Source organism: Pinus tabuliformis, chromosome 1_2 (assembly GCF_031772625.1).
Source record: "Pinus tabuliformis cultivar Carrire ecotype Pingquan chromosome 1_2, CPIR1, whole genome shotgun sequence".
In the NCBI taxonomy this organism is placed as follows: Eukaryota; Viridiplantae; Streptophyta; class Pinopsida; order Pinales; family Pinaceae; genus Pinus; species Pinus tabuliformis.
Genome location: NC_142298.1, coordinates 718749136 through 718760967, shown reverse-complemented (window position 1 = coordinate 718760967; position 11832 = coordinate 718749136). Strand labels below are relative to the sequence as shown.

The 11832-nt window shown below is 37.5% G+C and overlaps 1 protein-coding gene across 1 annotated transcript; it reads right to left on the bottom strand.

Annotated features, from left to right (window-relative positions):
• Window positions 1-790: 790 nt before the first annotated feature.
• Window positions 791-2093, bottom strand: LOC149207764 (dnaJ protein ERDJ3B-like). Its single transcript, XM_089398139.1, has 4 exons — window positions 2047-2093; window positions 1717-1786; window positions 1418-1540; window positions 791-1207 (listed from the first exon to the last, which is right to left on the bottom strand). The coding sequence occupies exons 1-4, from the start codon at window positions 2091-2093 to the stop codon at window positions 791-793; spliced, it is 657 nt and encodes a 218-aa protein (XP_089254265.1).
• Window positions 2094-11832: the final 9739 nt, after the last annotated feature.

Here is an 11832-nt window from a genome sequence, read left to right as displayed (position 1 = left end):
CAATTGCACTTTCATTACTGCAATCTCTCTTTCTCTGACTTCTGCAGTCATCTCATTGCTGTGGCATTCCTCTGAACCTCTTCTTTGATCCTCCATGATCACTTTCTCCATGAGTTGTTTACTCACTATGAGTTGTACTAGCCTCTACGACAGCAATCTCTTCTGCTGCCACTTACCTCACCAAGCCCTCCTCACTCAGTCTTTTGGTAAGTACTGGTTCACTGCCTCTGGAACCTTTCGAGCACTCTCTCTGCTCTCTTCAGGCTATCTCTTCAACTCACGTTCTTCTTCAGGACACTACAATTGTCCTCCTTATTCAGCCTTTAGCTGAATGCCAGGTTCAATGCCATCGTCTTCTCTGCAACCATAAACCTCAATCATAAATTTCAAATCAAAAAAACATCTCACCTTTAAGATCTTGCACGATCTTATCTCCATTTACTTCTGCCATCCTGTTCACTGCATTTGTGTAGCTTGCATATCAAATTTAAAACTCTGATCTTCATCATCATTCATCATACAGTCAAAAATACACTTCAGTTCTCATTCAGAAAATAAACATTTTCAATTCAACAGGACCTTCAAAATAAACATTCCACAGAGCCAGGCTCTGATACCAAAAATGATGCAAGCCTTGAGCTTGCAATATCCAGGAACTCTTATCTCTGCTATATACAAAACATCATCATCGTATGCCCAAATTAGTTCCAATAATTGGAAAATTCACACCATCTCATTCGAAAAGGAATCTTTAACAATCTGACAAAACTCCTGTTTCTCTGATATGCAATCACTGCACAAAGACTTCTTTGATTTTTCTTTCCTGTTCTTCTGTGAGACTACTTGGGAACCAAACCTCATATGATACCAATAAGTTCCCTTTATTTGTACTCAGATGTATGGGCATGCCCTCTTCTCGAATGCGCCTGGCCTCTTTAGGTTTCGTGATTCCTTTGGAACCTACAGCCACTAAATGGCCGTCAAGGTGAGGGAGACTCCTCTCAAAACGAACAAGAGAATCCCGCAACGAAATTGTAACTATAGTGTGTAGGTCATTGTCGTCCCTTCTGAACCTTTCATGTGGTGCTGTATAAATTTTAACCTTTAGATAACCAGCTTCTCCATCTACAGTAGGTTCCCAATCCCCGCGCAAAGCAGCAACAGGGACACCGCCAATGCTGAAAGCAATCTCTCGATCATTGCTCTCCTAAAACAAATCCCCGAACAAGAAATTTTGGCATTACACCAAGACTGAAATTTATGCGTTTCAATCTCTGCATACAGCAAAACAATCATGAAAATCGAGAATATCTCATCTCACAACTGGCATTCACATGTTGTTGAGTCCACAGGCGACAGGCCATCGTTCATAATCGTCTTCTCATTCATACTTGACATTAGGGCACTCCTCACATACCTGTTGTGTGATTTGCTGAAACATTCCAGGGCCGATCTGCTTGTGACAAACCTCGTTCCTGCAATTACATTGTCTTATGAACGCCTCTGCAAATTCAAGTGCGCCTACTCCAATGCTCTCCCACTTCAATTATCGTTATGTCGTGTACAGAATTTGATCAAAGTCAAATATCAACTCATTCGATACAGATATTGACTTAACCATGGTCGATTTCACCAACAGTGCTAGAGTGTTTCAATTCTCCATTCGACCTTCGCAACTTACAGAACTCAGGCTTAAAAAAACAAGTGTTCGCCCACAGTTAAACGTTCAACGCCTTCAATGCTTTTGCTGACGTCTTCCACCTTATTCAATGCTGTTAAACAAACTCTGCACATTCATACCAAACAGGATTTCATATATGAACAAATTACGGCCATAGAACTGGTTCAACACAAAACGACAACCACCATGCCACATATATTTAATTCCATCCAATAGCATTTTCCATCAATCGAATTCTGTTTCATTTGTTAATTGACAGGTCATAAGATTAGATTCAGAGATGCAAAATGACGAGTTAGACTTTGTCATAAATGACATCGCTCGAAGGAAACAGAGTTCCCCACGCTTCTCCCAATTTGACATACATTCGGTTCATCACCACGGCATATAAAACATGAATCCAGAAACTCATTCATAAGTGACCTTAAAATCAATTCTTCGCAGAAATACCATCAAAATTCATGCACTCCATACAACGATTCATTCATATCTCTAATTGCGCTATGCGAATTGAATTCCATTCAATGTGTAGGTTGATTTTAATTATAATCGACCTTCCCTCCTCCTATACTTTACACAGAATTTCAAGCGTTTCATTCACATTCCATGCGCTGAGAACACAAACTCAACTACCTTGATCAATGTTGTAGATCGATTTCAATGTTGTAGATCCAATGTCAAATTCTAACTGAAGGTCGGTCTAAATACTTGCTCCCACTACCAACTATTCCAGCATCGATTATTCAGAACGATTTTCCAGTACTCTGTAAGATTTGACTCATTTCATGGCATTAAACTCAAGCAACAATTTCACCACCAGATTCTATAAAATGTGCATTCTCAATTTAAACTCAGTTACAGAAAATATACACCACTCTAGAAATCGAACCACACAACTCTGAGAACAATTTTCACATTAATAATAAAAATACTTACAGACTTTGCATTTGCCGGATATTCAAAATTAACGGCCTTACAATTGCCCGGAGGCTTTCAAGCTTTTGTTGTCCAAGCTTCACTTTCTCCTCTGTATTCTATCTTATCTATCCAATTTGCCTTTTAGGCTCATAAATTTATGCAAATTGAATTAAACCAATTTACTAAGGTTCAAATCCCTTTAATCACTCAAGAAAGTCCTCAAATATCTCAACACCCCTACAATCTAGATTTTATCCCTAAAATCTTGAAACTAAATCTAACTTAGGCTTCATCATTAAATCTTAATTATCTCAAGGCTAATTCCTCTCATGTTTTCAGTTGTTTGGAAACACTTACAAATCCTCTCAAAATCTCATAAATATTTACATAAAATTAATAATTTCTCAAAAACATGAGACCCCTTAGTTTTAATAAATACAATGTATTTTTCCGAGTCTATGCTCCTGCATCAATTCATTCTGATGGCTATTGAGTCTAAATTTATGTAATGTATCATATAATAATGATGCTGCCTAAAATAACTTGGATTTAAAAATAAGAATGCCCATTTAACATTCGGCACCGTGAATCTTCGATCGGCTCTGGTTCCTATCTCGCCCACCTCAGTCTCCTTCTAAATGTTCTTGTTGGAATTTTCTGATAAATTCCATAACAGACGGACAAAAAATTGCTCTGTTTTTTATACTCTATTTTTGCACAGAAAAACAGAAAATCGCTTGCTGGAAACGGTGTTTCAGCAACACAGTTCGGTGTTGCAGCAACTGAGTTTGGTGTTGCAGCAACGCAGAATAACACTCTGTTTTAACACAGAAAAAATACTCTGTTTTTAACTCAGAAAACATAAAAATTCGTTCTCTGGAAATGGTGTTGCAGCAACGGAATTTTTTTTTCTTCAGTTGCTGTAACTTGTGTTGCAGCAACGCTGTTCATGGTGTTGCAACAACGTAAATTTTTGACGTCAAGTATTTTTTGAGTTACGGTATAATAGCAACGGTGACGGTGTAACAGCAACAGGAAAAAATTAACTTGTATTCATCAAAATAAACTAACTGTTACAGATTTGTCTTCCTCATACTAAGGGAATTTCACAACTTCTATTACAAAATAGATTTACCAAGGAACGCTTCTGTTCCACACAAATAACATCTACCCTTTCTATCAGCAAACAACCAGAAAGCAAATTATATTCAAATTTCTGCACTGCTGTGCATTTCACTGTTCTGAAATTATTCTTCTTCCTCACGCTGCTGCGTGCTCTCCTCTGCTCTATGTAATTCTTCAGCTGCTAACCTTAAAACAGAACTGTTGTGTGGTGTTTATATGCTAAAACATATCTGATTAAAACAATAAAATATTACAAAATATCTCCTAATGTTTATCTCTGTATTTAATGCAGCAAGGCGGTGATGCTTCTATCAAAAAACAAGTCGGCTGTCTGTAGGGGAATTCAATTGAAACTTTAATGCATATTTATGTGCAAAAATATCGGGCTTGACTTTGATGCACCGATCAGCCTGGAGTATTTACTGCAGATCAGATTCTTGTCGAACTGTTAATTGTTGCATTTGGAATTAAATTCCAACACTCCCCCTTAATTTCAACTGCTGCATAGCCAGACATTTTCTGAAATGATCAAAACCTTTCTTTGCTAATGGTTTTGTCAAGATGTCAGCAAGCTAATCCTCTGTTCTGTAGTGCTGCAAAACAATCTCACCATTGTTAACCAATTCATGTATGAAGTGAAATTTGGTGTCTATGTGCTTTGTTATTTTATGAAAAACAGAGTTTTTAGACAATGCTATTGCTGAGCTATTGTCACAGTAAATGGTTGTGCCCTTTTCTTGTTCATGACACAAATATCTGAGAACTCTTCTCATCCATACTGCTTGGCATGCTGCTGCTGTTGCTGCCACATACTCTTCCTCTGCTGTTGACAAAGCCACAACGGGTTGCTTCTTGGAAGCCCATGAGATGGCTCCCGATCCCATATGAAACACATATCCCGATGTGCTTTTCCTATCATCAACACTTCCAGCCCAATCACTGTCAGTGTAACCTGTCAACATGAAACTTTCAGAAGGAGTATAAAATACCAAACCCCTTCGTTCCATTCACATACCTTAGAATCCTCTTGGCTGCCTGCCAATGAGTCTCTTTCGGTCTTTCCATAAATCTGGAGATTAAACTCACAGCGTGTATAATGTCCGGCCTAGTTGCACTCAAGTACATAAGACTGCCAACTATGCTCTTGTACAGTTTTGGATCAAAATATTTGCTGCTGTCTTCTTTGGTTAATTTCAGCCCCACTACTGTTGGAGTCACAGCAGCCTTGTTGTTCTGCATGTTAAATCTCTTCAACACAGCTTCTACATATTTATCTTTAGAAATGAAAACACCATTTTCACTTTGGTCTACTTCAATTCCAAGAAAATATCTTAAGAAGCCCAAGTGAGTCATTTCAAATTCACTTTTCATGACTGCTTTAAAATCAGCAATGAGAGAAGCATCATTGCTAGTAAAAATCAGATCATCTACATATAAAACAACAATAATAATCTTACCGTCATTCTGCTTTATGTAGAGTGTGGGTTCACCATCACACTTATCAAACCCATTCTCAATCAGATAAGCATCTATTCTGCTGTACCATGCTCTTGGAGCTTGCTTCAGCCCATAAAGAGCCTTCTTCAATTTACAAACTTTATGCTCTTGGCCTTCAACTTCATAGCCCGAAGGTTGATCAACATAAACCTCTTCTTTTAACACTCCATTCAGGAATGCAGATTTAACATCCATCTGATAAATCTTCCATTTGTGTTGTGCTGCAATAGACAACACTGTTCTCACTGTTTCCATCCTTGCTACTGGTGCAAAGGTTTCATCATAGTCTCTGCCTTGTTGCTGCTTGTAGCCTTTCACAACTAGTCTTGCTTTGTGCCTATCAATCTTACCTTCAGCATTGCTTTTGGTCTTATAGACCCACTTAACTCCAATGGCATCCTTGCCTTCAGGGAGGTCCACTAACTCCCATGTTTTACTCTACTCAATTGCACCAATTTCTTCATTCAATGCTTCAATCCATTTATCTTCATTTACAACATCTTCAAAATGGATTGGGTCATCAATATGACAATATAAAGCAAATAATGAATTCAAACCGGTATTGTTACTTACCTCTCCTTATTCATAAATCTCATTCAGATTTCTGAATCTTGGTCTTCTTGGTGTGGTTGGAGTTCCATCCGAACATGAGGGTATTTCTGATCCCTGTGGTGTTTCAGCATCAGCTGTTTGTGGTGTAACAACATCTGTTCTTCCTTGAATTCTCAAGGCTGTTCGGATTCCAGCTTGTGGTGTGGTTTGTTGTACTTGTTGTGGTGTAGGAGGAGCCACCAAGGAAGGATTATTTGCTGTTGTCCCTTCCTCTTGTTCTTCATGAGACACAATTGTCTTCACATTCACTGTTTTATCTAAGCTTCCATCCCAAGCTTCATCTTCAATGAACTGCACATCTCTGCTTACTATTAATTTCTTGGTGGATGGATTATAGAGGTTGTATGCTTTTGACTCATCACAATAGCCAATAAAGACACACTTCTCCCCCTTACTATCAAGCTTTTTCCTTAGCTGATCCGGTACATGTGCATATGCAACACAACCAAATACTCTCATGTGAGTGACAGTTTGCTTTTGACCACTCCATGCCTCTTCTGGTATTCTGTTCATGATAGCTTTAGTTGAGAATCTATTCAAGATGTAAACTGCGCAAGTAACAGCTTCTGCCCAATACTCATACGGCAAGTGTTTTGCCTTCAGCATACTTCTGACTATGTCAAGAATGGTCCTATTCTTTCTTTAAGCAACACCGTTTTGCTGAGGTGTATACCTTGCGGTAAACTGTTTTTGTATGCCATTCTCTCTGCAAAAACGTAGAAAGTCTTGGGAGATGTACTCTCCTCCTCTATCTGTTCTGAGCACTTTGATATAATGCCCACTCTGCTTTTCAACAAGAGTTTTGAAGTGGCGGAATTTCTCAAACACTTCACTCTTCTGTTTCAGCATATACACCCATGTATTTCTGGTGTAATCATCAATAAGAGTTAAAACATATTTATTTCCAGCAAATGATGGTATTTGCATCGGTCCGCACACATCAGAATGAACAATTTCCAAGGGTGCTTTTGCTCTTATACTCTTTCTTGCTGGAAAACTTTCCTTGTGTTGTTTGCCCAAGATGCAGCCTTCACAAAGGTTGTCCGATTTCTCAATCAACGGCAATCCCTTTACCATGCCCTTTCTATGCAACAGATTCAGGCCTCCGAAATTGAGATGTCCAAATCTCAAATGCCACAACCAATTCACATCTTTCACCTGTTCTTGAAAGACTTCTTGTGTTACAGCCGCAATAGTTTTGCCTTCCTTCAAATCTGCCCTGAGTTTGAGAGGAAACATTCTATTGCTGATCATCTACACCTGTGCAATGATCTTCTTACTTGGAGGTATGTCTTCTATAGTACACAAATCATCTTTGACGAACACATTGTAACCTTTGTTTATGAGCTGTCCAATGCTCAAAAGATTACATTTCAGACCAAGTACATAGTATACAGCTTGCACAGTCATCTGTTCTCCATTTTTTGCTTGGATATTGACAATTCCCTTACCCTTGACAGTTATCTTATCATCAGTCCCTGTTGTTACCTCAAATTTCACATTTTCATCCAGATTGGCAAACATTGCAATATTTCCAGTCATATGATTACTGCAACTTGAGTCTAAGAACCAAAAATCTTCTTGTTTGTCTTGTGCTATGTTACATGTTAACAGCACGTTCTTTGGGTTCTTATCTTCTTCATTTGCAAAATTAGCATTCTGCCTATTATTCATGTCATTTTGTTTTTTCTTGCATTCATTGGCGTAGAGCCCAAATTTTTTACAATAATGACATTGGACTTGGGATTTGTCATACCTTTGTCCATGAGCTTGCTGTTTGCTCGAACCTTCAGCTTGGTTCTGATTGCAGCTCCTTCTGCTTGTGCTAGCAGGATAATTTCTGCCTCTGTTTTGGCTTCTTCCACGACCTCTGTTATTTGCTCTGCCTCGACCTCTTCTTTGGCCAAAAGACATCTGAGTCTTAAATGCTTGCTCAAAAGAGGAATCTGTTCCTCTACTCAGTCTGTGTTCATGAGACAACAGAGAAGCACTCAGCTCATCTACCATGAACTGCGAGAGATCTTTTGTTTCTTCTATTGCCACCACAATAGATTCAAACCTTGAGGGTAGGCATCTCAACATTTTCTCTACAATCCTTCTATCTTCAAGAATCTCACCATGAGATCTTATCTGGGTTATCAAGCCAATAACCTGAGTGAAGAATGAATCTATTGTATCAGATTCCTTCATGCTGAGATTTTCAAAGTCTCTCCTCAACATCTGCAACTTTGCAGTCTTCACCTTCTCCATGCCTTGATAGGCAGTTTGGAGAATATCCCATGCCTCCTTAGATTTTGTTGCTGCAGCAATCCGCGAAAAAACACTTTCATGTACTGATTGGAAGAGGAAAAATAGGGCTTTGGCATCCTTCTTTTTGTCACCTTTCAACTGGTCTCTTTCTGCTGCTGTCAAAGCAGCCAGTGCTGTTGCATCTGCAGGTTCAGCATAACCTGTTTCAACCAACTCCCATATTCCTTGAGAAGCAAACAATGCTTTCATTGTTATGGACCAATAACTATAATTTTTCCCATTAAACTGAGGCAGTTGGGGATTTGTCAAACCTGTTCCAACATCTGCCATCTTAACCTGTATTGGTAAAGAAAAGATACTGACTGTATTTTGAAAACAAACAAAAACTTTCTCTGTTGGAAAAAATTCTGCTGAACAAACTTCGTACAGCTCCTACAGTGAAAAACAATCTCTGTTTTTGACTCACTGAGTGCCTAGAATAGCTCTGATACCATGTTAGAATTTTCTGATAAATTCCATAACAGACAAACAAAAAATTGCTCTGTTTTTTATACTCTGTTTTTGCACAGAAAAACAGAAAATCGCTTGCTGGAAACGGTGTTTCAGCAACACAGTTTGGTGTTGCAGCAACTGAGTTTGGTGTTGCAGCAACGCAGAATAACACTCTGTTTTAACACAGAAAAAATACTTTATTTTTAACTCAGAAAACATAAAAATTCATTCTCTGGAAATGGTGTTGCAGCAACGCAGTTTTTTTTTCTTCAGTTGCTGTAACTTGTGTTGCAGCAACGCTGTTCATGGTGTTGCAGCAACGTAAATTTTTGACGTCAAGTATTTTTTTAGTTACGGTGTAACAGCAACGGTGACGATGTAACAGCAACAGGAAAAAATTAACTTGTATTCATCAAAATAAACTAACTGTTACAGATTTGTCTTCCCCATATTAATGGAATTTCACAACTTCTATTACAAAATAGATTTACCAAGGAACGCTTCTGTTCCACACAAATAACATCTACCATTTCTATCAGTAAATAACCAGAAAGCAAATTATATTCAAATTTCTGCACTGCTATGCATTTCACTGTTCTGAAATTATTCTTCTTCCTCACGCTGCTACGTGCTCTCCTCTGCTCTGTGTGATTCTTCAGCTGCTAACCTTAAAACATAACTGTTGTGTGATATTTATATGCTAAAACATATCTGATTAAAACAATAAAATATTACAAAATATCTTCTAATGTTCTCTGTATTTAATGTAGCAAGGCGGTGATGCTTCTATCAAAAAACAAGTCGGCTGTCTGCAGGGGAATTCAATTGAAACTTTAATACATATTTATGTGCAAAAATATCGGGCTTGACTTTGATGCACCGATCAACCTGAAGTATTTACTGCAGATCAGATTCTTGTCCAGCTGTTCATTGTTGCAGTTGGAATTAAATTCCAACCGTTCTCTCTATAAAAACAAATCAATACTTTTAACATTTTAATTCCCAACGAATTGTCGGGGCCACAAAGTGCAATCAAAGCTTCATAAATTTGATGAAAATTAACGAAGTCGAATAATTAATTTATTTTCTTTATATTCTAAAATCTACGGTCAAATTAATATAATTTTTATTACACTGATTTCGATCATAATCCAGACTTTATAATCCCACAAATGGAAATAGGAGATGGTTTATGCATTTAAATATACACACGACTCTGTGGAGTAGTCTTGATTATTAGTTCTTAATATATATTAAGAAACATAAGTCCATGAAATAAAAAATATATAATTAATTGATAAAGTGACACACTCCAATTATCCCGGTCTCCATCGACCTAAAGAAACTTCAATAGTTTTGAATATCTATTGAATATCGTAAAATGCAGAGGCCAAATGACAGATCTCAGAATAAAGTAAATCTGAAACGCTTTCCTGAGAAAAGTCATGGGAATTAGTACAAAAGATATATTAGTGATTTTATGGGGTTTATTATGGTTTATTAAATTTGTAGATATTTTTTAAGTGTAAATTTTTGAGATTTCAAATGCATAATATATTATATTAAAGGAAAGAATAACATTCAGCAAACTTCATTACAAGGGCGGCTGAGTTTTATAAAATGTATATGGAATTGCTTTCAGAATTCTTCTATTGGGCACGCAACAAAACAACAGATGAATTATCGAAAAAGGGACTAGAGGCACAGAAAAAGACATGCACATCATGATAAAAATAAAAGCTGAAGAGAAAGAAGTAGAAATTCTAAAAGTGCCGAGATAGATCACTGAAGCAGGGTAAAAAATGCATAATGCAAATATAGAAGAAGTACAATAATATTGTATTCTTTAAATTACTGCAGAAATGAATGCTATGTATATCCCAGATTTATGAAGACAATCTGTCCTTTATAAATATGCACTGTTTTATTCCATAATAATAAAACAGACAATTTTTCAATATCCCCAATATTTTATTTACAAAACTACTCAAAGATATACCCTTTTGGGATTCATGCCTCTGTCTCGAACTGATGTTAGTTGAGTTGGGAATACAAGATCTTGTCGCCTTCTTATTTTTCTTCTCACTCGTTGAGGTTCTGTCCAGACAACATTAATGTTTAAACATTTGAGATTTTGGAAATGTAATTAATCTTGGATAGCTCGATTTGTAAAAATTCTTCATGTGAAAATGCGTGGAAATGTAATTAATCTGGGATAGCTCGATTTGTAAAAGTTCCTCATGTGAAAATGCGTCAGTATGTCTGTATTCTACCGAGCTTAGTTTTGGGTCTGTCAAGAAAGTCATTTAAGAATATGGAATCAAATTCTCATGGAGGTACCAGCAACAAAGATGATCATTACTGGCCCTCGAGGGATTAGTATGGTTCATGAGTCTTCATCTCTGTCCGAGCCTCCCCTGGCTGCTTCTAATTTTACTGGAGTCATTAATCACAGGAGTTTTTCGGGCAAGACACAATTTGGTTCTCTAGAGGCCAAGATTCATGACAGTAGCATGGGGAAGGTGCTGTGAAAAGTGAAGGCAATAAATTTTTGAAGGTTTGGCTTGTCGAAGGGATAACAAATGCTACTGCTTTGCCAGCTTCGACCACGCAACCTCCCCGTTGTCAAGTTGAAGGATGCAACGTAGTGTTGAAAAATGCATTCCAAAGCCACCAAAGTCATTTTCCTCGGAATCGAACACAGCTTTTATCAGCAATGCAGCAGTTACCTAGCCAGGATAGGATTGCACCATCATTTTTCTATGATCCATACATACTCGTATAATTTAATAACCGAAATGAGTAATTGTGTGTTTACGTTCCATACATACTCGTATAATTTAATAACCGAAATGAGTAATTGTGTGTTTATGTTCTCTGTTTCTGAACTTATCTAGATTGCCGGTTCCCAAAATATTGGGTAATCAGATGAACATGAGATTCCCAAAATATTTAGTAATCAGATGAATATGAGCTGAACGCGCCCATATCAGTTAATATTCGAAAAATCAGCATTCAAGTTAAAAATATGATGCTATGTCAACAGTGCAGCAGCTACCTAGCCAAGAGAAGGCTGCACCTTCATTTTTTCATGATTCGTACATACTTGTGTAATTTTATAACCCAAATGAGTAATTGTGCGTTTATTTTAATGTTGTGGGTGCCTAGATTCCATGCCATGTCATAATTTGACGAAGCAAAGAGGAGTTACGGAAGGAGGATGGCGGGGCACAATGAACTGTGGTGGTAGAATTCAC